The following is a 25,335-nucleotide window of genomic DNA, read 5'->3' on the forward strand; positions in this document are numbered from 1 at the left end:
TAGCAAAGGACCAGGCGTTATGACACCATATACACCTCGGGGCGGGTCATTAACCCTTAATTGTCATATAGCTAGGTGACATTATTAACAGTGACACTTATTGACAGGCAAATATTCCTCAGCGTAGATGGGTCCAAAGTCCTTGACATGCCAACCTTGGGAAAGGCACTTAACACAGCTTTTCTCACTTCACTCAGGTGAACATGAGTACCTAGCTTTGATTAAGGCCGTCTCTCAGATAGAACGTTAATGGTGGTCCAGTGTTTGAAGAGAGCCAAAGTCCTGTGTAACATTGGGGTGGTCTTCAGGTCACACCTTAAATGGTATTCAGGTCTTGTTCGTAGTGACCATGAGTAAAGAGAAGTGACCAGATTTTATTGGTGCCTGAGTGGTCTTCTTGGTCAGGTTTGACTATAACGTTATACAGGTACAGTCTCACCACCAAGCACGCAGTTTCCCATAGGTGTAGAATACTGTTTGTAATTGACTGGTTGGACCGCTGTGGCGAAGGTGGGGCTTGAGAGACAATTTTTTACGGTTCACTTCATGGATTACACGAGGCAAGGAGGTTAAAATCCTTGCATGAGGTAAAATCTGTAACGATGACAACAAACATGGCCGCCGGGTGTCCATCGGTATTTTCTGATGGTGATTTCTTCTTCCTTGGATCATGTAGTGCTACACATTATTTCATGCCAAAATATAGCACTCGTCATGCTTACTCATCAAAGCACATGGTATTTCGGTAGATTTCACCCTCCATGTGTATTCCGGTATCTAGGTAATTGGGTTCCAAGTACTGTAAATGCAGAAATGTTCGCGGTGGTTTTATGTTCGGGGTGACCACTTCACCGCGTTCTTAAAACCGCCGCGAGCATTTTTCCATTATAGTTTAGTATGAGACTGCAGTCTATGGCGCTACCGCGAACTTAAAAACCACCGCGAACATTCCATTTTCCCGCTACCACGAAATTAAATCCCCTCGAACCTAAATGCATTTACAGTACGTCCCCGGTCGAACCAGTTTTGACATTGTGCACTTTGCGACAAGACAATGGCGTCGGAAACAGCTCCTGTATGGCCACAGAACTACACGTCTTCCGACAAGCGCAAAGAAGGAGGAATACGACATAGAAGAAGACTGGTTGTTTTCTTAACTTTACTTTGTCTATCGGTTATTACTAATGCCTTACTGTGGCTGTCAAGGTGAGGTTCGGTACATAATACATCATGCGTTCCTATTATTTCATAGTGTTTACTGTTTGACCATTTCATTGTTGTACGAAAAGAGCTGCTAATAATTTCAATTCAGTTCAGTTCGTTGCGCCAGAACCCTCATAATTCAATTTTATGCGCTAGGACGGAACTGCCCATCGGAGAGGGGTAAACGATGACATGTTCCGTCATAAAGACAACTGAAATCTATATGTATACGACAATCCACGACACCTATTTCGACAATGCCCTCCAACTCATGTACGTAACGTAGTTTGCGACTGGATCGGATTTTGGAAAATAACATTTTACTCCATTTGCAAGAAACGTGTATTTTGGCGTATCTTATTACCTGAATGTCTAACCTTCATCGACGTAACGTTACGTGTTAAACTCTCATGTTTGTTAAACTTTTATTTAGACAGGGGGGACTGACAAATCTGATGCTGCTTGCCAGACGAGACAAAAATACGACGGACGGGAATTCTTCGCGTCCAGTCTTCCCTGAAGTCTCTGAGGCACCATTCAGTGTTGAAGACGTTGAGTTGAGACGGATAAGGTGAGTGCCCCGCTTGTCAAGCTCATCTTGACATGCTCCTTTTACATGGGCCAGTCAAATACATCATGTCATACGATGCTCAGTACGTAGTACAATTCTCAGCGAAGCGTTAAGAGGTCTACGACAACATATTTCACCACAAGATAGCTGAATTGCTTGTACGACACTTTGCATCCGCGAGTGTATGTCCTCAATTCGTTCTCTAATCCCAATTGTTCAATATTTGTGACAGGAACTTAAGCTAGAGAACAACACCGCCGAATACTTACTACTGAAAGGATCATGCCAGTGTTCTATATCTATATATGCAGGAAATATTAAGTTCTGATATTAAAAGAGGAAACCTGTAGAAGCAACCATGTTGTCGGTTCTCTTACAGAAATGCTGCATCGAAACTTCATCCGGACAGAAAATTTAGGCTGGGAAAGTGGCCAGTGTCCTGTCTTCGGAAAACGGGGAAAACAAAATCAAAGAAACATTGCCCTCCATCTAAACACAAGATAGGAAACTATAGGAGATGCGCCGTAGTTGGAAACAGCGGCATCGTATTGGGCAGCAACTGCGGTGCTGACATCGATGCCAAAGATTACGTCATACGAATAGATCTGCCACCTGTCGCAGGATTTGAAAAGGACGTTGGCCGAAAAACCAACATGACAGTTTTAAACATGGACACACCAAAACGGCTTGAAATATCTTCTCGTTTGAAAAACAGAAGTCTGGATATGTACGAACATCGCTTGAGGGGCATCGCCGGTACAGTTCTACTTGCAAATAGAGAATCCCAACCTTATCTCAAGAAGGCTTTCCAACGATATCATGTTTCCTTCGTCTTGTTGACCAGCGCATCAAGCTTTACAAGTGCAGAGAAAATCAACCCGTAAGTGATCAGTTTCTGTAGCACAAATGTGTTTTTCCCGAAACTTCCGTCATTGCACGTAGTTCGATATTGTAGTCACATAACCGTATTTACTGTCTCAGAGTTTACCAGTGGTATAGCATTTTGTCAAGCGCATTTTGAACAAATCTATTTAAAACTTCCGTGAATAATTTCATCAGGTTATTGAATCACAAAATGACAAAGTTCTTAATTCACAAAAACAAGTTTTTCAAGAGCCGAAGTTTCGGTGGCAATAAAGACTGGTTCATTTTGCACTGCAGCTAGGTGTCGCTGCTAATAATGCGGTCCCAAACGTGAAGTTATTTCGTTTAATACGTTTATGAAAGGTAATAAGACATTTGCAATATATGGAATGGGATAATATATGTGCAATATACGAAGGGTTGATGTAACTGACGTCTTGATATTTCTCTGTCTTTAAAACTAGGATCGCTTCTAAGATAGCCCGGAAGAGATACATGAAGAAACATCCATCCACTGGTATGGCGACCGTCCTCATAGCCACCACGTTCTGTGACCGGCTCTTTCTGTACGGCTTCTTCCCGTTTGGTCAGGATGAGAACAAGAGACCCATTCCTTACCACTACTACCCAGATGATGGAATAAGACAAAAACCGATCGCTAAAGATAAGATGCATCACATGGACACGGAGTACAGTTTTTACAAAAGACTGAACCAAAGCTCTAAAGGCGTTTTGAAGTTACATATTCGAGAGTGTGACAACCAGTAAATGGCTTTCGTAAATGATATGATATCATTTCTATGTCAGCTGAATTACCAGTACTAGTTTGACATGATTTTTATATTTCCATCCATACAAGCAAGGAGCTTTTATCTTTGATACAAGGGTACAAAATTATTAGGTACCCTTGGCAACTTTACACATGTCACATGTTGAATTGGTCATATAATGGAGCAGAGTGTGCTTAGACGATTTCCTCATTGATTATGTAAATTAGATTCCAATTTGCATACATAATATGTAATTCTATGAAGCATCACTTAAGCCATCTACATACCAAAAATCATGACAATCCGTCAACACCTTCTTGAGTTATTCCATTTCAATGTATGCCACTAAACCTGCCCTGCAGTTCCAAAACAAGCCGCTAGGAGGCCCAAAGCTATACCACTTACTCTCGGCATCAAGAGCTGTTTACAACTAAAAAAAATAATAGACGCAGCATGTCCATAACTCGAAATATCAAACCAGAAAGTTCCGCTGCAGAACCGTAACAATCTAATCGTTTTCAGGTCTCATATACCAACATACCGAATATCAATACAATAAATCCAGGTGTTCTGGAGTTATGCTGGTCTTCTACATACATACAAACAAACAAACAAACATACATGCAAACGCTACCCAAAACATAACCTTCTTGGCGAAGGTAATCTGTCTACAAAACATGACAGTTGGAAGACGTTGCACTCTCTTTCCTCCCAGTATCTGATTGGAGGTTACTGTCCTCCCTTTAGGTGTCTAGGGTCCGGGGAGTTTCCTGGTAGTACACTAGTGCACACGCAGCACACGCAGCCGGGTGTGTTCCGACGAAGTCAGCACAAATATCAGAGACCAACGGTCACCCAGCTTCCTGTTTACCATTAACTTACTGCTGAGTGGGTAAAACGCACAGGGAAAAGTTCCGCCTGAACATTTCAGCCAAGAAACTTGGAGGCGAAGCAGGCGCCTAGTGCTTTGTCCCGGTCATTGCCAGAAACCGTATGAAAAGGAGTCACGATGATCCGTGGTTTGGTGTATCTGTGTCTCCTGTCGTCTGCTGTGCTCGCCCAACAGGGGTAAGTCCTAGTAACGTTAATCTCTTTGCGTTGTAAAAACTTCCGAATGACATGATACGGCGTTAACGGAGTCGAAGTCCAGATTTAAATGTTCGCATTAAAGAAGGATTAAGAGCCACCATATCATGTATTTATGGAAAATATCAACAATCAAAGACAGTGTCCCTTGAGCTACTAAACACGAAACGTTACATGTACATATGTATCTATTCAATCACGGTGATGCTTTGTTTCATTGCACCATGTTTTGACCGTTATCAAGTGGTCTGTCGTTGTTTCCAAAGTTCAGTCTCGACTCAAGTGGTCTTTGTTTGTACCGTAAGGGATGTATGGTGTCCGTATATGCGCGTTGATTTCATCACCATGCAATTGCAGTAAAGATACTATTTTCAGTGCGACATTGGTACGAGAAATGGTTCGGTTGTTGTTCAATACATCTGCTTGAAGATCACTGACTGTCCATTTGATAATTACTAACGTTACACGTGTGTATCATGCGCGTTCATGCCACAAGCCAGGTTTGATAAAACAATATATTGTGACCTGTTTGACTAATTCTGAAACAAAACCTCCGTCTGCGTGACATTCCTACCAGGAAGTTTACAGACTATGAACTAGAACTAGAATCACAATTTTACTCAGTGTTGTCCTAAATCATGTCATGTAAACTTCTGTCCATTTTCTACACTCCAATCTTTTAACTTGGCAAACTTCCAGGATACGGTTTTCACGATAAAGACTCTTAAATACTAGTGGTAGATCCCAAGACGTTGTCTTCAAACCATTCATAGAATGTTAAACTCTCTACTACCATCCAAGTCTCCGATTGGACGACAGAAATAAAACTTTTAGTTTTAGTTTTTGTGCGTAACCTCTCCCCACCCCCACTATGCAATGGAACAGTCCATCAGGGACTTGGCCCCTTCTCGGAAACAGCATGGAGCTCCAGCCCGTCCTTGGCACACAAATACCGTCTTCAAGTCACGTTCTAGGACTTGATTATCGGCAGGTAAGAGGTTTCTAGGTAATAGTAACTTCCTGTCGTCTTCTGGGCGACAATGGATGTGGCGGGAGGGTGAAACCTCCTTCATATTATTAAAAGATTATGAACCATTAATTATGACTTGACTTGACTTGACTTGAGGATCCGGGGACTTTCCCAGTAGAACTCTTTGATCTGCACAGCCGCCCTGATGTTGTGAAGTCGTCCAAGCCAGAAGATACAAGATTGAAAGTAAAATGACAAGACATTGTTAAAGTGATTTTTGATGATCTTTTGAATACAGAATACATTCAAGCTCCTTGCTCCATGCAAGGAAGTTTTATGATGTTAATGATAAAACCTCAGACCTTGCTCCATGAAATATGTCTGCGGTTGTCACAAACTCTTATAACATAAAGCAGGTAAAATAGATGTCAAAGTAAAACCCACAGATTGTTATTCAGCCACTTTTTGTAAACTTTCCACATTTCCACTATTAACCTTTGACCCTTAGGGCTGTTCCATTTCAAATGCTAGGGGGTAACTTATAAAACTTATAAAAAGATGAATGGGGGTTAAGTGGTTTTGACTGTCGTTTCAAATCATTGAACTAAGGAAATGGTAACTCTATATACTTACGTTAAGTATTATTTATAATGATACGATTTTAAGACTTAATATCCGTATTATTATTAAGTATTATTATTATTAACCTTAAAGATATGTCTCTCTTTTTTAGGCCAGCTTATTTCATCTCTGTACCGAACCTCCTGAAAGTCGGTACAGAGGAGACGGTGTCAGTCAACATCTTCAACGTTCCCAACCCTGTACGGGTGAAGGTTTACCTTCAGGACTACCCTGACAGAAAATCCACCTTTTCAGAGGCAGAAGTTGATGTCAACCAAGGTAACATTCTTCCACAGTTTAATAGTGTTGAAGGCCGGGTAATCTAGTATTAGATACTGTGATGTACAGAAGTGAAGTTGAATGTATACATTCCTTAAACTTTAAAGTATACTTTTTGCTAGAATGGGAGTTGAAGGGTGAAACGTTTGCATAAGAATGTACTGTGTAATGTCATCATTTAAAAATGGCATAGCAGAACTTCTTTAAATTTGTTTACACATGTAGAGAGAAGAAGCATATAAAATTATAAATCATTCATAGATTTAAATCATTCATAGATAAAGCGTGGCATATTATTAGTTTTCTTGTTGTTCTCTAGGTATCTAAAAAAATAAAAATGTGTTAAGCCCCAGCTGAGCATGATTATGCAATAAAATGACATCCTAGTCATAAAGAACAGTATCATTATATGAAGTTAAAATTACCATGTTATAAATTTTTGTTTGCCTGAAGATGAGCCAAGCCTTGTGACAGTTCGCGTGAATGCCGACAACCTGCCCGAGAGCACGGCCACCAAGCGCTACGTCTACGTGGTGGCCAAGTCCGACGATCCGCAGCTGACATTCCAGAAGGAGGCACAAGTGCTCCTGAGTTTCCAGCAGGGCTATGTCTTTGTGCAGACGGACAAGCCTATATACACTCCAAACCAGAAAGGTAAACATTCATAATGATAACCTGCTCCTTAAAACTCAAGGAAAGCTACTTTTTGCTTTGTGGATTTTTTTAGAAAGTTTTGTGGTCTGAAGACTGACATTTTTCTGTTAAAGACATACTGTAGTTGTGTATGTATGGCCTCAAATTGAATTTTGATACTAGTACTTCATTCCTCTCTCTTTCTCTCTTGCTGTCAATCACAGTAAAGATGAGGATCATGCCTTTGGATCAGGACATGACACCAGCCAGCCAACCAGTGAGTAACAACAAAAATCTTTAAAATCAAATGGACACGTGTATTTTCTCATTCATTTGAATTTTCTACAAGGTCAGTATAGTGGACAGAGGGACCTATATGCAGTAAAAAAAACTAACCATTTAGATGATCATCATCATCATCATCATCATTATTCATCCTCTATTTTGAGGTGCAGCAAGTAAAGTCTGATTAAGCCTCACTTAATCCAAAGTCTGAGACTAATAGCATGATTTCTTTTAGATAATACTTGCTGTCAGAATTTGTTCACTTTAAGACATGCTCCAAAAAAGAATTCTTCACAAGTCTTAAGCACTTTGTATGTAGTCTGGAATTGACAGTGCTCATGGTAACAAATACTTTCTCTCTTTTTTTTTCAGGTGAAACTAGAAATTTTGGTAAGTCTGTCTTCAATCAATACTTTCATTCTGTGTCCAAGGTTCTGACTTTATCCAGAGACCGAGACTAAATGAATCTACATATATGTGTGATGTGAAACTAAGGGTGTTACAGTTCAATTTTGATCTGGAATGTTTTCTACCAACACAGTTGAGCTGTTAAGTTGACATTTGTCTCCTGTTTCAGAATCCCCAGGGGATCATTGTGGAGCAGAAAACCTTCCAGGGGTCGGCAACGGGATTCATCGCAGAAACCTTTGACTTCCCAGCATTCCCCTTGTTTGGAAACTGGACAACTATTGCCTACTATGGTCCTGAGGTACTTAACATACATCTACTGTAACGTTACATCTACATTACACTACCCCCCCGATAACCCCATCAGAGGCAAAGTACTGGGTGAGTTGAGGTCCAGGGCTAAGGCGGGCAAGCCTTCAGCCTGGAATGGAAAGACCCAACTGTGGGGGCTGTCACTACTGTGTCAGGCAGGTATAGTTCGGGGGGAAAAGGAGTATTTGTATGTGTCCGTTCTTGCTGATATGGGCTACATCTACTAACATAATTGTACCAGGTCACGTATATCCACCTTCCCCTGAAAATGCATCTAAAGGGATCTCTGATGCAATCAGATTTATTAGAATAAAACAGTTTCTTTTAATGATTTGACATATGTTTTGAATTGCAGTAAGACAGATCAAAATAGTATCATAATAATCATAATAATCTGATGCAGTAACTTTAAATTGACTTGATATTTCTTGCTTTTAGATGCAGCTGAATGTATCTACTCAGTTTGAAGTCAGGGAATATGGTAAGTAGAAATGTGTATATTGGAAGTATTGATCTAATGTAACCTCAGATATGGGATATCCCTGTAGCTCAACTGGTAGCAGCCTCACAGTTGAGCTTTTGGTTCCAATTACATGAACATGTACATTATGTAGTACCTGTTCCAGTTGGGAACTGTGAGACTCCGGTTGAATTCTTGAAAAGTTATCTTGGTTGGGGCTGCATCCGTCTTTAAGAAGTGATATGAAATGGGGGTCCCTTGTTCATAGAGGTGCCTTAAGGGGAAGGGCTAGCAACCCCTCCCGGTCAAAATATACCCTGGGTGCTATGGTCACAAGGGTCTTGATGAATGAAAGAATCCCGGAATTGTATTAACGACATCATTCTGTATCATGATGTCTGTGAACTTTTTAAGTAATTCAAAACCAAACAAAGATACTGCTTTGATTAGCAAAATAAACATTCATCACAACAAAAATCTCTTTCAGTGTTGCCCACCTACGGTGTGAAGATCATCCCATCCAACCCATACATCCTACCACAGGATGATGTTATCAGTGGGGAGGTGGAGGCACTGTGAGTCATACTTTTGTATTCTACAACAATGCGCCAAAACTACGTTAATGGTTTTTGCGTTGTCAATTCAGCGCGAACTTAAAACCACCGCGAAGATTTTTCTATGGCAGTAAGAGACTACAGTGCATGGTGCTACCACGAACTTAAAACCACTGCGAACTGTCCTTTTTTGTAAATTTTGCATTGCACACGTGTATGATTTGTTGTTTTAATGTTTTTTCTTACCTGAAAGTTGCTAAAAAGTAAAATAATATAAGAATTTCTGCATACCTTCTTCAGATATCAAAAGCTGTACATATATCCAGAATATACAAGTCTGATACCTCACTAATGCCATTTTTGTATTGCCTACATGTGAGTGTAATTACATGCAATTAGATGATAACAAATATGTCATGGAGATGTTGTCATTTATGTTTCTCAGATATACCTATGGAAAAGGTGTGGATGGTTTCCTGGATTTGAAGTTGGGTATAATTGACCAGGAGGGCAACAGACAGCTTTTTGCACAACTGCAAATAGAGGTTAGAAAACTTACAAATGTACATGTATACACACTTATTTCTTTTTGGTATATATTCATTACCTATTGAAGATCATGTTTCCAAATTCTTTTGTTGGTTTACAACTCCACCTATATCATATATAACTTGAGAGAGTATGGATGGATTGTCATGATCTTAGTTTTGGACTGGTGCAAGCTTGTGAAGAAAGGAGTGTAATTTTGGACAGATAGATATCGTCCATCCCAGAAAAAGTACATTATATGTATGATCAATCAGTTATGGTTTCTACAGGTTGTATGGTTTGGGCTGGAAATCACTGTAATGTAGTTATTGCTGTTGAAATTTACCAAAAAAATAGCCAATGTAAAAAAATGGTTTCTATGTCACTAAAAAGACCTATGAATATATATGATGATTCTTCTTTGTCCTTTTAGGTTAACGATGGATATGGTTTCTATGAAATTCAAACACAAAGAATCAAAGACATGGACCTGTGGTTCCCTGAAGGCAGTAGGTTATACTTAGAGGCAGCTGTGACCGAGGAAGCGGGTGGTCTGCGAGAAATAGCTGTTCTCACCTCCATCAGTTTTGAGACATCACCATTTAAGATCGGCTATGATCTGACAGCGACGCATTTCAAGCCAGGCTTACCGTTCCTTGTCAAGGTATGTGATTGCACCAATAGCAGCTGTGTATGTGTCTATCAATATGTGATTACATTTGTTTGTCATCATCTCAGCCCAGACAGAAGTATGACTGCATGCTCTGTAATAACCTAATAACTTGAAAGGAGTCTTTTTTGCAGAGTGCCAAACTCATATTACTAACTGTAGTTAACACTATTGGAAAGTTAGATCTTGTCAATGTTTTTGGTTAATGAATTTTTAGTGAAATCAGGGATGAAATGAAGAATGAGACATAGAAAGTAAAGTTTGCCCACTGTCATCATTTAGGAGAATGAACTTATTCAAATATCACTTCTTTTTTTTCCAGCTAACTCTGACATACCCGAATACCAAACCAGCCGAGGACATTCCAGTTCGGGTGTCTGCCACTGCCATTATTCCTGGTCAGGATCCCATTGTCATTCTGGGTCGTAACAACGAGCACAACAGTGACACAACCAATCAATACGGACAGGCGAGCTTCACAGTCGACGTTCCACCCGCAACACAGACTTTGACTGTCACGGTGAGCTTGCAAACTGAAATGTAGGGTTAAGTATTAGTGAGAAGAAAATGAAATAAATGATCTTATAAAAACTTTAAAAGTTTGTAATACAGTAATTAACTTACAGTATTGTTTTCAGAAAATACATTATGTTTTTATTCTTGTGTATGCAGTCTATTTAATCACCAACTGCTTGTGAAATAAAATGTCAGATTCAGTTTTCTTCTGAAATAACAAAATGTTGAATGGTCGGTGACCGACCATCTCTATAACTTCCTTCAGGATAAAAATATGACTGTTAGGATGGTCTTTTGATGTGATGTCAAATTTCTCTCAAATTCAATACATATACTATAAATCTTCAAATACTTGCAGTGGTTAAATTATCATCACCACAAATTTGTCCCTTATTTTACAGTAATGTTTTGAACGTGAATGTAAAAGTGCTAAAACACAACAAATTAGAAATGAAATCCTCACAAAAATGAATGAATTTTGCAATATGTCTTAACTTTTAATGTCTGAAATCTCCAGGCCCAGACTGAGCAGGTGGGCCTGCCTGCAGCGCACCAAGCCCAGGAGGATTTCGAGGCCACGCCGTACCAGTCTCCGTCTGCAAGCTACCTGCTGGTGCGCGTGCTGCAGCGCGGGCCCATTCCTGTGGACGAGGCGATCGATGTAGAGGCCGTTGTCACCAAGCAGAACGACATCCAGAGCTACAACTACATGGTAAGAAACGGAAAACATCCTGAAACTCCTTGATTCGTCTTGAGTCCATCCTGTGTAATGATTCCAGGAAGTATCCTCCTCCTGAGAAGTGGTCATCCTCCCTCTGCTTGAGAGGGGCATCATAGTTATAAAACGTTAGTAATGTTTGATCGAATACAAGAAAACTACCTGCATGAATACCTTGTTCAGGATAACTTCCCCCTTTGGTCTCTGACTGTTTTTTCTGTCAGTCATCTTAAGTTCTTTCATTACTTAACAGGGCTCAAAATTCATTTTTGGGATTAGGTGCACTGGTGCACCCAGCTTAAAAAATTGGGTGCACCAAAAAAATTTTGGGTGCACCACTTAAATTTAAGTAGAATGTCAGACAAAAATAATAACAAAACTTAGTTACAAGCTAACAAATTCTTAAACAAGTACCATGACATCCATTTTTATCATCTTTCTAACACTTTCTAACACAACATATGATGTATACAAGTATACTTGATATCTTTACATACATAAACCTTAGAAAATATTTAGGTGCACCCTGTGCACCCACTGAAAAAAATTGGGTGCACAGTTCCAATTTTGGGTGCACCTGGGTGCACATGCACCCAGTATTTCGAGCCCTGCTTAATATATTCCTTCACATGTTTGTCTTTGAATTCAAATTTAAATTGAACAGACCATTATTGTTTATTGTTTGTACTCAAATTGAAGAGACCACCATTTGTCTTTCAAGACAGTAGTCTAAGAGACAAATAGTAGAATGAAAAGACTGAGTAGGAAGCCGACTTCTTCTTTCGCAGGTGGTGACCCGTGGGCAGGTGACCCATCAGGGGAAGATTGTACGACAAGGAGGCGTGCTGAAGACGATCACGTTCCGTACTTCTGCGGTGATGGCGCCCATCTCGCGTCTCATTGTGTACTACATCAACCTGCAGGGGGAGGTGGTGGCGGACTCCACTCTACTGGAGATAGAAAATGTCTGCAGAAATAAGGTATAGTAAGATTATGGATAAGGCCTAGGAAAAAATGTTGTGTTTCCTGTTTCTGTCCAGAAGACATTAGGGTTGGTAGGTAGGGATTATCTTCTTCTTTTTTTTCTTTTAATTTTTTTTAGGCTGGCCAAACTCTAGTGATACACAAAAGAGTTGAACACAGTAAACTGAAATGCATGAAGACACTTGTCTTTTTCAATGTCAAACTTTAATTTTGGGCATAATTGATACATTTAATGATTCATCCTATATTAGATAGGACAAGCAGTGTTTTTACTTCAAAAGGAAGTCAGGGCTGAATAAAAAATTGTAACTGGATTCAACTACCCACCCCCAAAAAAGTCTAGGGTCAGCAGGTTTTTCTAGGGTAGGTAGGGAAACAAGAAACACATTTTTTCCTAGGCCTAATGCAAATAGATCGTTTTCACAATGACGTCACAGTCGCGTTCGAACGTTCGAACGGCCATGTTGGATGATAAGCGGCTCGATCTCCACACGGCTGTGTGTTGCACGTGGTGGACTCGTTTGTGGAAAGAAGCCTTTTTTTATGCAGAAACGGACTGGATGTTTGCCGTGCTAACTGCGAGTCCATAAACACAGGATACGGCCTACTCGCCGTTTCTATTCAACAACATTACTTACAGTCCGTCCTCTTTTCAATAACTTGATTAAACCACTCTCCTACCAGCCCACCAACAGTAGCCCTGCCGCGGAGTTTGTGCATGCTTTTTTTAAAATTTTTTTTGAGAAAGTTGGTTTCTGCAAGGGTTTCTGGTACAGGGTATGTCATGGACGTATACCATGTTACACGAAAATATCAGCAAGCTTGTTCTATTTCTTCTTCATAAAACACGGCACATCGCGTCCTGAGCTGTGAATGATATTTTCACCAGTACTGCCCCCGATGTTCTGTCGATAATCAAGCGAGGATTAAAAATTGTTTGGCTTGTTCACGAGGAACAAAATTCGAATTTTTTTTTACCCACGATTGTGTAGCTGGTAGAACAAAACAAAAATTTCTTCAGTCGCAAACTTTACCTAAGGCAAGACAAAACATGTCAATGCGGAACGTACACGTGTTAACGGCACAATACACCCCTCACGCGCATCTCAATCGTTGTGTCAGTTTTACGCTCAGCACGGCCCAGTACGCTTACCTAAAAGTATGAGGTGAGGTGTGTATTGTGCATACGACTGGTATGATCATATGAAGAAAAATGTCAATACGGACCTCATATGGACTTGATATGTACGCTCGTGTGACTGCACTTAAAGGATGCGGTCACACATGCGTATACATTCAAGTCCGTATGAGGTTCGTATGAAATTTGTAGCCCCCACCGTGCTCCACAGGTCGCTGGGAAAATAAAATTGGACAAATACAGACGGATAACATGCCAGAGGAGTTAGCTAGGTCGCAAACATACTCCCTCGGCCAACTAACTTCTCTAGCATGTTATCTGAGTGTCTATATTTGTTTAATTCCTGCTTTTTCCCAGTGAGATATGTGAAGCCTGATAGAGACAAATAGTCCATAGGGACTTTATATGAACTTTGACGACAAAGGTACAGAGACTTTCGTAAGGTCTACATGTACAACAGATATACGCACGTGTGACGGCACCCTTACACAAACTTTGACAGCCCCTTCCGTGGGGCCCCCAAGCCCTTTTTCGTAGAGCGTTGAATCGGCGGTTTTAATTCTGCGTACTCCGTAGCGGGACCGCTCGAATTCAACGTAGAGCGTAATCGGTGCATTTTGCGTCCGGCGATATTGGCCCCTTTAATTTAACGTATTACGTAGAAGCTGACCGGATTTTACCGTAAAACGTAATTCATATGAATTGTTCTTAAAGCATAATCAAAATTTCATTAAACTTAACTAGTCTACCGGCAAAGTTTACCCGTGAAAATGCATGAAATTGCGTTTCAAGGGTCCAGATTTCAAAATTTCGCCGGACCTTCCTTGCGATTGACTCACCCCTTCGGCAGTGGACATGGTGAAAATATGTTGCGGGACCGTCGCCTCCCAACTAGTAGAAATTTCTTTACCGAACTTAGCTTAGTAAACAAGCAAAATGTACAGGAAATGGCTAATGGCATTTGAGAGGGTCAAGATTTCAGTTTCTCTGGGCGGGCCTTGGCCTCTGTGCGACTGCTTGGGCCTCCGGCGCTCACGACTCTCCAGCGCGTCGTCGCCTTCAAAAACGTCTCTCTGACAGAAATGTCATTACGTTGAGCATATAGTCTGCCAGCAAAATTTGTCCCTCAAAATGCAGGAAATGGAGTTTCAGGGGGTCAAGATTTCACGATATTCCCGGGGGAGCATGCCCCCGGACGTCCCTAGGATTGTCACGCCTTCGCTTTCGATGCTACAAGTGCTGAAAATTACGTCACATAAGAAATTTGCTGTCGCCGCCTGTGGCCAGCAAAACGGGCGCTTTTATATCGTCTAAAAAGTAAAGTTTGAATCTTGTTGCTGGAATTATAAGTTCAAGTTGTTAGATCTCCTCTTCACGTGTTCTGCTGTCGGCTGAATTCAGCCAAAAGACGATAAAGGTTTGCATAATGCATTTGGAAACTTCGTAATTTAGCGTAGAGCGTAATGAAGCGTCCATAATTTATCGTATTACGTAGCCGGCCCTCCCGAATTTAGCGTAGAGCGTTGTCGTTATTTAATACCACTATCGAGCTGGCCCCCACTATCCGCTTGCCTCACGGAGTTAGGGTCGGGGAAGCGCTAAATCTTGCCCCTTGTTAGGCAAGTGGACAGTGAGGGCCAGCTCGTGCGCGCATGCGGTGGGGATTGGTAGCTAGTCCTCTGCAAGCCTCCTGTCAGTGAAAGGATATCACCCAGGGTAGCGGGCTAGGTACAGTGAATAATCGCGGTATTTGCAAGGCCGCTTCACCGCGAACTCTAAACCACCGCGAACACTCCATTTCCCGCTACCGCAAAAGTATAAATCCTCGCGATCTGCACCAGCATTAGATCGTTGAAAAAAAGTGCCATTTTTAAGGAGTATATAGATCAAGACGTATTATTGCAACTTTGTCCTGATTATTGCAACCTTGGCTACATCACTTAATGATTCACAGAATGGAGACAAAACAGCACACTTGAACCCGCAAGTAACTTTGCTGGTGCCGTTCTGTGTTCTAGTCATCCAGGTTATCATCCAACATGGCGCCCACGCGTGATCGAACGGTTTTCGAACGTTCTGTGAAAACGATCTATACTTAAAGCAATCAGGCAGCACAAGTCAAGTCAAGTCAAGGCCAGTTATTGCACATCAGGTACAATGTATGGGAAATAACATGCGGGTACACACACATGTATTACGAACGGCTACAAAATATCTACACTAATATTACTCTATATATATGATATAGAGGCATAGACGCATTTTACATTGTTATTACATAAGAGATGGAAGATATAACAGTTGAATTCTTCAGGAAGCTAGTTAAAATGTTTCTGTTAATCAGTGACTTTTTTTCTTGTAGGTTACAGTATCTTCAGTTGACAATGTAGAACCCCAGGAACAGGCCAACATCGAGGTGGAAGCCGACCCCAACTCTCTGGTGGGACTCCTGGCTGTGGACCAAGCTGTCTACCTGCTCAATAACTACAACAGACTCACCTCTCAGAAGGTGAGGTCAAAACTATAACTCTCAGAACAAAGGGATGGATTAGATTATAACTTTACTCTCACCACCGACTCCCAATCTGTAAAGTTGATAAATCAAAGTACAAAATTGCAGCTCGCACTATGTTCTCTTGATAGTGTATTTTTTTACCTTGAATAACGTATGTAAAAGAGAATCTTACTGCAGAATCCTTTTCCTGTCTATTTTGTTTTAGCAGTGCTTAGTCCTATGAAGATCACTGTAAATCTATTTATTTGCTGTTGAAACAATTCTGTGGTATAGTATATACTAAAGCAATGCATTGGAAACACGTGTGTGGTGTCATAAATTTGTGGAGGAGAGGTCTGTGAAACCCTGGCAAATGAAACCACTGCAAATGTTTAGATATTTACAGTAACAGTACTGGTCCTGGATGGAAAGTCCAGGTAAAGAACTTTTGTATGTTGAAGGAAAGTACAGATTAGTATTAAATCTTGGTGCATGTTTTTTTGTGTGTATTAGATGTTCCAGGCTATGGCTAAGTATGATCAAGGGTGTGGCCCAGGAGGTGGACAGGACAGCGCAAATGTCTTCAAGGTAAGAAATAACTGAGAAATAAGATTTTTGTCATTATAACCAATGTCAGCACAACAAAATCAGAGGACTTTTAAAAAGATTTATCCTTGACTACAAGTTTCACTTCTGTATTATCAACCAGGTGCATTGTAATTGCATTTACAGTAGTGAGTGAGTGTAAGTGTAACATTCCCCCGTGTTGTATTTCCCAGGATGCGGGTGTAACTGTGCTGACCAACACCCAGCTATCTCCTGCTGTACGCGGCAATGCAGGCTGCGGAACCCAGTCACGCAGGAAAAGGGATCTTCAAAACTCACTGGAGGCAAAAGGTTCTTTATTTGTCTGTATGGTTATAACTTTAATAATTGTGTATTATATTAGATGTCCAGAAAAAAGAAGATTTGGCCATGACAACTTGATCATTTTCTTCTGGAATGGTTTGTGCCTGAGACCTCACATTGGACCTGTGAATTAAAAGATGTCAAGTGCTTAGATTGAGTAGGGATGATTTTTCATGAAATAATAACATTATGAAGGTCAAATATCCAGGTAATAAGACAAGCCAAAAAGTAGTTACTCAAGCAGCTGGATATGATTTTGGAAACTGGATTATTTTATTTTCCAAAATCATATCCAGTTGCTTGAGTAATGCTTTTCAATGCGTAACATTATGAGTCAAAGCTGCTAGCCTAAAAAAATTATACTAAAAGAAACATTACGTAGTACATTGTTGTCTGTCTTTGACTCCCTTGCAATACAATCTGATTTTTTTTATGCTATCTGCAGCAGGTGCATGTCTGTGTGGCGCAATGGCTAGAGCTTTGGAATGGGAATCAGATGGTTCTGAGTTCTATACTCGCCATGCCCCTGCCCCCATGATGGTGGAGTGATGCCCACAAAGCCTCACGGCTAATCTGTGATTTGGTGCGCCAATGTGTCAACATCTGCACACTTGCCACTAAGACCCGTAAATATTTTTGTTTTTTTTATCTGCAGCAATGGAGTACAGTGAGGAACTCCAGCCTTGCTGCATGGAGGGCCAGAAGTGGGATCCTCTTGGCCGGTCGTGCCTCCAGCGTGCCAAGCTGAACTCTACATCCCAAGACGAGTGTTACTTTGCCTTCCTGACGTGCTGTAACCACGCACGCAGTCTGCGGAGGCTGGGGCGCGGGCGTGGACGGATGGGGGGCGGTGGCGGCCTGCTGGATATACCCATCGACGAAGACGAGTCTCAGCTTGTGGCGCGTACGGAATTCCCAGAAACCTGGATCTTTGAGGACGTCCAAGTGGAGTAAGTAGCAATGACAGTCATTATGGAATTTTCATACCAGACTCCAGAATTTTAGATGCTGTAATTAATGACTGTACACAGAAAACAGCTCTAAAAGTACCTGACTGTGTATGCTATGGTACTATACTAATGTAGGAAGATGTTCAAGATAATTGTATATATCATTTATGAAGGTTAGACATCCTCACTGACATCCTAGCAAACAATATTCAAGTACAATTCAATCTCTAATTCAATCAATGAAAACAGCCAAAATGTTACAAATGATCTAAGTGATAGCTGTGCCAGTGCTTGACCAAGGAAATTAGCCTGCTTGCTGTACAGGGCAAGAAAGTACCACCATTGTGGGTTATCCATGTTTGCAAACAGCATGTGTCAAGACTGAAAAATGACCATGTCTTGTTTCCCTCCTCAGTGACGGAGGTCAGGCAGTCGTACCCGTGACAGTGCCGGGCAGTATCACCACCTGGGTCATTCAAGCTGGCAAATAGCATGTGTTAAGTCTAAATTTATAACAACAGTAACTGTTAGAGTATGAAAACTGACCTTGACTTCTCCCCTCCCCAGTGACGGAGGTCAGGCGGTCGTACCTGTGACTGTGCCCGGCAGTATCACCACCTGGGTCATCCAGGCTGTGGGCATATCCACTGCAAACGGCATGTGTGTGGCCGAACCCTTCCGCATGGAGTCCTTCAAGAAGTTCTTCATCCACCTGCAGCTGCCATACTCTATCATCAGGGGGGAGCAAGTGGCCGTCCGGGCAACCATATTTAACTATGATCAACAGGACCTAAGGGTGAGTTCAGTTCAGTTCACTTCCTCTGTAGCTGTGAGGTGACACAAGTTTCTTCACAAGTCTCTGTTAAGCATGACTGACCAAAACTTATAAACTAAGGCATAATTTACATTTGTTTCTTGAATCTGTAGTACTTAGTCTACTACTGTAGTAGACTACAAATTTGCATCCGCTTTACACTGGCACTGACAGGGAGCCTAGCAGTTCTGTAAGAGAAACTATAATGACCTAATTTGACCTGTTATGACCTTTGAGCATGCTTAGCCTTTGTGAAAAAGAAAGATTTATTCTGATGTGAGGCATGATGCAAGGCATTAGTAAGTGTGAGGTCAGATTTCAAATTTCTGATTTTAAAAAATCTGTGTAGGTTACCAAACAAATAAAAAGTGAACTAGTGTTACCACGACCTCCTACATCTAAAACCTATTCTGTTTAATAATGTTACAGGTGAATGTGTACATGCAAGGTGTGGAGGGTGTGTGTTCAGGAGCGAGGGCAGGAGAGAGAAGCGAGCGGAAAACACTCTTCATCAAGGGCAATGACGCTGCCTCCGTCCTATTTCCCATCATCCCCCTGGAGGTCGGGACGTTTCCCATCCGCGTTCTCGCCTTCAGCACTGCTGCAGGAGGTGACATCATCGAAAAGTCGCTACAAGTTATCGTAAGTGTTTAAGGCAACTTAGGCAATAAAAGTGGAAACATTTGGATAAGGTAATCCGTATTATATTTACATCTACAGCAATATATTCTCATATTTGCATCATCATTTTCAGATCTTGAGCACTAAAAATGACGCAGAAACAAGGCGAACAAGATTCCTTAAATATTGGAACCCCCCAAAATTAGGCCGTAATCCAGCATTCTGACTTTTCATGGTGCTATTTGTTGGATGCTGCTATAGGAATTAAATCATACGTTGTAGTTGAGAGCCATCTCAATTTTAAACATTTCTAGTGTACCCTGATCTATAATCTCCGATGCCAAAGGTCTGACAGATGTTTCAAAGGAAAACATATTTCAGTCCATTATTCCTTGGTTCTTTTCTGTCTTAGCCTTACAACATTACGTTAAAGTGTTGAGTTTCAATAGTTGGTTTGCATTACTAATGTTAACATACATGTACTAGCCAATTTCATAGACAACAATGGACTCATAAGTATTGAAAAAGTCTATAACTTTGTTTAACCGTTCTTGTGTTACAGCCAGAGGGAGTGGAGAGGAGGTTGACGAGATCCATCTTTGTGGATCCCAAGGGGCGAGCACAAGACAGGAAACGGGAGGGCGAGGAGGGGGTGGATCTTCCTACCGAACGTGAGTGTGACAAGTGTTAATATTAATGAGCTTAGACTAACACGCATGCGTAGCACAGGAGTAAGAGAGAACCTCAAGAGACAACCTCCACGATGCACAGAGGCTGCAGTGTATGATGGAATAAATCAACTGTAGAACCGTACCGCGCCTGAGATGTCATTGCAGATGACTTGTCAAGCAGATAGGTCTAGATACAGAGACCATAGAGGCAGTGAGTTACAGTGAGCATCCCTTCACCCTCAGTACCAACCATTGGTCTCTTTCAGACTTAGACTGACTGAAATCCCATGGCAACTTATTTGTCCTTATTTGGCCAAATTCTTCTTTATTCATCCAGCTGACACATCTACTTGGAGACTATGCAGCCATACTCTTTACAGAGTTGGAGCACAACTGAAGTTTGACCTCAAAAACAGCTTGTCATACATACGATCCATCAGGTCCTTTAATTAGCAATCGCAAAATACAGACCACTAGCCTGAAATCCATCCATTTCCAGCTTGTGTCCACTTGCTTGTTGGCTAACGTTCAAAAGTGAACACCCCAAGTTGTAACATATAAATTTTGACCTCAAAACAACTTGTCATAGTCATACAATACAATACAAAATGTACAATCTATCAGGTCCTTTAATTAGCTTGGACTGTTTTGAAATCTTTTGCAAGATATTGAAATCTACCCCACTTGTGTCAACAATGTACTTCCCAATGGCAATTTTTAAATGTTACGAGACCAAACTACAGGACTACAGCACTTACATGGGCGATGTTCGTTGTTTCCACAGATGATGTTGACCCTGACAATGGACTACAGTTTGACGTTGTGGATGTCCGCTTACCTCCAGAGACAATCGAAGGGTCGGAGAAATGTGCCATCAGTGTCATGGGTTTGTGCAGTCTTTTGTTTTTGCTTACAATGTATTTTCGTGGCTGTCTTTTGTTTTTGCTTACAATGTATTTTCGTGGCTGCACGACACTCCTCGATTGCAAATAATACACAGAATGTATAGACCAAGTAGTGACAATTGACTTCTTTTCTTTGTGAGTGAAGTCACACCTATTTGAAAAGTAGGGGTCATTCCTGGTGTCATCAGCATTTCTGATTGTTTCCTTACAATCCAACTAGGCAATTTATGTCATATTGAGGTCACTATATCTACTTCCAAGTTGCCATCTCAGACCCTTGTGATTTAGCCTTGCAAATTGTGCATCCCTTGCAATTGTATGTATTTATTCAGGCACATATATTTTCAAAGTATCAGGCAAAAACCACTATAGTGCTTATATGAACCTGAATCTACTCAAAACTTGAATATAAAACTAGTCTAAGAGTAGAAAAACACAATATTTTGCAATTCAGCCCCTGGTTGCAAAGAAAGAGTAATCGGCCCACCCAGGGTTCTAGCTAGTGCATTTTTAGTGTAACAGGCTTCTACGCTATGATTTGTAACCAACATGCTAAGATGAGGAACACTATGCTAATTCTCAACATTTAATGTTGAACAATGTCAAACCAAATATGAAATATGATGATATGCCACTACAAACGGACAAAAAATCCTTCAAATTACATGTGATGTTAACAGAGTTAGGTCACCTCACAGGTGCCCTTACAATGCCAACTTTTTACTCATTTTACATTTTCAAAATCTCACTGCGGAAGGGCAGATTGGTCGATTTGCCCTTATCATTACGCTAAAACAAAATCCTGGCTAGACCCCTGATCGTCATCGCGGGCTGCTTGCCCGGACCAGGGTCTGTCTCCCAAAATCCTGGCTAGACCCCTGATAACAGCAGAATTACTCCATCACCAGGTGACATCATGGGCCCCACCATCACCACGACCATCGGTGGCCTGGGGACGCTCCTCCGTCTGCCCACGGGCTGTGGAGAACAGACCATGATCAAGCTGGCGCCCAACGTGTACGTCCTGAGCTACCTGCACTGCACCAACCAGATCACCAAGGATGTGGAGGAGAAAGCATACGACTTCATCAGACAAGGTGAGATGGAGAAAATATTTTACACTTATCAACTTTCAGTGCTTTAAAGTTGGAGGAAATCTCAATTTGTTACAACCTGAAAACGTTTTATTTAGTTTGCCGGAGACCTTAGATTTTACAGAACATTGACTTTACTGCTATTTCATACAATTTTGGGCACTACTCTATGTTAAGGACATTCTGCTTTTGTCATTAAGTTAAAGCATTGATCTGTGATAGTGCCCTAAAGTTGGCCAATTTTCATTTCCATTACATGCCAAAATCTGGCAAAAATGGTCCCAAAAACTTCTTTATCTTGTTGCCATAGCAACAAGGGGTTTTGAGCAGAAAGAAAGCTATTTTGAAGGGTTGTGTACCAAGTGCTATCACTGTGCAAAAACTGACCCAAATTGATTTTTTGACAGATGCCACCATTGTTTGACCCAAGTTACAGACATTTGCTCTTAACATTTGTTTGTCCGATTAAAACATGTAGATAGATAAAGATCTTTTAAATACCCAGTGTTTTTTACTTGTTCAAGGATAAAGAAAATCCTGTGCATCATCAATGATGGTGCACACTGAGGTGTAAACTTTTTTTTAAAGTATTGTAAAGGAACAAGGCACTATAATTCCACTATTGGTGCCACAATGTTGAGGTTTCTAAGTAAAGAAACATAAACAATAGATGGTATTTATTCTGTTTTCAAGGCTACAACAGACAACTTGGTCATAGGCGACCTGAGGGCTGTTTCTCTGTGTGGGGACAGAACAACAGATATCCCTGCAGCACTTGGTAAGAGTCAGCTTAATATTTCATGTTAGAGATTTTAGACATTGTCTCTGCTTTTTTATCAGTTCTCTAATCCTTGCCTAATTTTTTTCATAATGTAGCAGCAATAGCTAGCCTAGAGTGTTATTCTGTAATAGATAACTGACAGATCAACAAGCGATTGATAATGTTGATGTAGTAATGACTTGTCAGCCAGTAGCTGACACCTTCAAGAACAGGCAACTTAAACAACTGATTGTCAGCTTCATCAACTAATTAACAGCTTTAACAGCTGATTAGTTATCAGCTTCAACAACCAATTGACAGCTTTAACAACTGATTATCAGCTTCGACAACCATAATCAACAGCTTTAACAAATGATTAATGCCTTCAACAGTAACTGACAACTGATTTTCAACTTCTGACGTCTCAACATGACATTGAACAACTGTCACATCTGTTATACTTGTTGTCTAGGCTGACAGCCTTAGTGAACAAAGTGTTCTGACAGCACAACATGTCAATTGAAAACTTCAACAACTGATTGAAAGCTCCAGCAACTGATTGACAACTTAAACAACAGATTCATTTGTAAGCTTCAACAGCTGATTGACAGCTTTAACAACTATAATTAACAGCTTGATTGACAGCTTATTAAACAAATGATTGACGGCTTTAACAATAACTGACAACTTCTGACATTGACCAACTGTCACATATTTTGCTTGTTGTCTAGGCTGACAGCCTTTGTGAACAAAGTGTTCTGCCAGGCTAAGAAGTTTGTCAGCAGTATAGATGAGGAGGCTGTGTGTACTGCCATGGAGTGGCTCCTCAGCACCCAACGGGAGGATGGGGCTTTTAAGGAGGTCTACAAAGTCCATCATAGGGAGATGACGGTAAACCTTTCACATATATACTTGTGCCTCTGCGGAGAATATCATGCTCTTCCTCCCCTTTTTGAATATCAATTCATATTTAGGATAAGCCTGTTCTCCAACTAGATCTCTATTGCATGTCAATTCATAGCTATGACATTGGATGGTGTCTGACACGTTTGACCATTTCAGAAATCATATCCAGTTGCTTAAGTAACAACTGTGTTTTGGCGTATTTGTCTTTGTTGTTGATTGGTTAGTTAGCAGGATAATTATGTTACCTTCACAGAAGGTACATACTGTTTTTGCTCTGTTTCTTCTTCTTTTCCGCACAAATAAAAAACATGAATATCTCCGAAACTAGACCTTGGAATATCTCGTAATTCAGCAAGCTGGTAGGTCTGCACATAAGACACTGCACCTTGGTCATTTGGTCCCCTAAAGATACCAAAAAATGATTTTATGGGGCAAAAAAGGGTGAAAAAACTAGCAATTTTAACACAAAATCGAACTTTCGAGCCCCAATAGAACTTTGGAACTACGTTCCAAGGACCCGAGGTCAACGACCGGTAGCTATGGAACCCGCCCGGGAGATATGGAACATGGTGTTCGAACGAGGTCAACGACCGCTGCTAAGCAACACGGAAGTGTCCGCCCGTCAAATGATGACTTCATCTTGCTTTAGACGGCCTGAATTGAGCCAGAAGCCGTCCTCTGAATGATTTGTGGAATTCATTTTGCCAAGAAGTAATAAGAGATCAAGAAATTCACAGAGCTTTGACTTTATTTTGCCGAATATCGGCACCCTTTGCAATCAAATTCAAGGAAGGTAGAATGAGCGCAGGCAGAATGAAATTTAATGCCCCCAAAGTATCAAAATGTGTCTCGGTCTAGGTCAGTTCTAAGTATTTGTTTCAATACTTTCCTTGATTTTGTTTAAGCTATAGGTTTTGCAACCTGCACAAGCCAGTTTTACCATGAGCCATCCAAACATTGTTCAGATTGAGTCGGGGCGGCGGCGGTGGCGGCGGCCGGGGCGCCCGGCGCGGTGTTCTCGCCAGGATTTTGTCACAGCGTCGGGGCAGGGGGCCGGGGCCCAGGGGGGGGGGGCGGCCCAGGGGGGCGAAGCCCCCCTTAAGCTCTTGCATTTTAGGCTAATCAGAAGGCTTATTCTATCAGTTTTTAGGGCCATATCTACGATAATCGTAGCAGTCACTTAACTTCTTTTCAGCAGTTTAACTTAGCAGTATTTCGGGTCAAAGAGTCAAAGACAACTAAAAACTCATAAACAACAAACTTTACTCAGCTCAACAGTACTTATAACTATCGTTCGGTTTGCCATCCGAAGCTGAAGCGCTTCTTTATAGTGCTAGTACCTTCGCTGCGCTGCCGTGACGTGCGATTGTTGTTGACGGTCTTATATCCCTACGTCGCCGCCTCGCTGTCAGACGATATTCCAACGGACATGTTTCAAGGAAAATATCCGGCGAAACCGCTGTTCCGCGTCAGATTCTATTCTATAAAACACGTAACGTTACGTAGGAATAAATGTTACAGTCTAATAAATATTTTGTAGAAGCACCGCTGTGGGGAAGTCCAAGGAATGCAATAATCACGTAGCATATGAAGTTCGCTGTCAACTGGCACGCGGCTGTTTGAAACTCTAACCAACAGCGG

At 41.2% G+C, this 25,335-nt stretch overlaps 2 protein-coding genes across 2 annotated transcripts in view; both read left to right on the forward strand.

The window, feature by feature from the left end:
- Nucleotides 1-921: 921 nt before the first annotated feature.
- On the forward strand, nt 922-3,428 carry LOC118432729 (alpha-2,8-sialyltransferase 8B-like). Its single transcript, XM_035844339.1, has 4 exons — nt 922-1,206; nt 1,637-1,774; nt 2,154-2,654; nt 3,103-3,428. Exons 1-4 carry the CDS (start codon nt 1,055-1,057, stop codon nt 3,404-3,406), a joined length of 1,095 nt encoding a protein of 364 aa, XP_035700232.1. The 5' UTR covers nt 922-1,054; the 3' UTR covers nt 3,407-3,428.
- A 981-nt stretch (nt 3,429-4,409) lies between these two features.
- The window catches only part of LOC118403166 (ophiophagus venom factor-like), a gene marked incomplete at its 5' end in the record, with an annotated part of 39,419 nt that continues 18,493 nt past the window's right edge, over nt 4,410-25,335 (forward strand). The window contains 24 exon segments of the mRNA XM_035801709.1: nt 4,410-4,476; nt 6,198-6,364; nt 6,818-7,018; nt 7,222-7,274; nt 7,655-7,672; nt 7,860-7,991; nt 8,441-8,483; nt 8,950-9,037; nt 9,462-9,561; nt 9,978-10,208; nt 10,537-10,734; nt 11,248-11,442; nt 12,237-12,428; nt 15,933-16,079; nt 16,578-16,652; nt 16,844-16,961; nt 17,629-17,923; nt 18,491-18,719; nt 19,167-19,379; nt 19,921-20,029; nt 20,814-20,915; nt 21,843-22,031; nt 22,722-22,806; nt 23,520-23,679. Of these exon segments, the coding sequence (XP_035657602.1) occupies nt 4,418-4,476; nt 6,198-6,364; nt 6,818-7,018; nt 7,222-7,274; nt 7,655-7,672; nt 7,860-7,991; nt 8,441-8,483; nt 8,950-9,037; nt 9,462-9,561; nt 9,978-10,208; nt 10,537-10,734; nt 11,248-11,442; nt 12,237-12,428; nt 15,933-16,079; nt 16,578-16,652; nt 16,844-16,961; nt 17,629-17,923; nt 18,491-18,719; nt 19,167-19,379; nt 19,921-20,029; nt 20,814-20,915; nt 21,843-22,031; nt 22,722-22,806; nt 23,520-23,679 (3,399 nt within the window).

Source organism: Branchiostoma floridae, chromosome 16 (assembly GCF_000003815.2).
Source record: "Branchiostoma floridae strain S238N-H82 chromosome 16, Bfl_VNyyK, whole genome shotgun sequence".
NCBI classification, from domain to species: domain Eukaryota; kingdom Metazoa; phylum Chordata; class Leptocardii; order Amphioxiformes; family Branchiostomatidae; genus Branchiostoma; species Branchiostoma floridae.

Coding starts and splice junctions, on each gene's coding strand:
- LOC118432729 (XM_035844339.1), top strand. CDS start 1,055: ATGGCGTCGGAAACAGCTCCTGTATGGCCACAGAACTACACGTCTTCC. Junction 1,207..1,636: donor GCCTTACTGTGGCTGTCAAG/GTGAGGTTCGGT, acceptor ACTTTTATTTAG/ACAGGGGGGACTGACAAATC. Junction 2,655..3,102: donor AGTGCAGAGAAAATCAACCC/GTAAGTGATCAG, acceptor CTTTAAAACTAG/GATCGCTTCTAAGATAGCCC.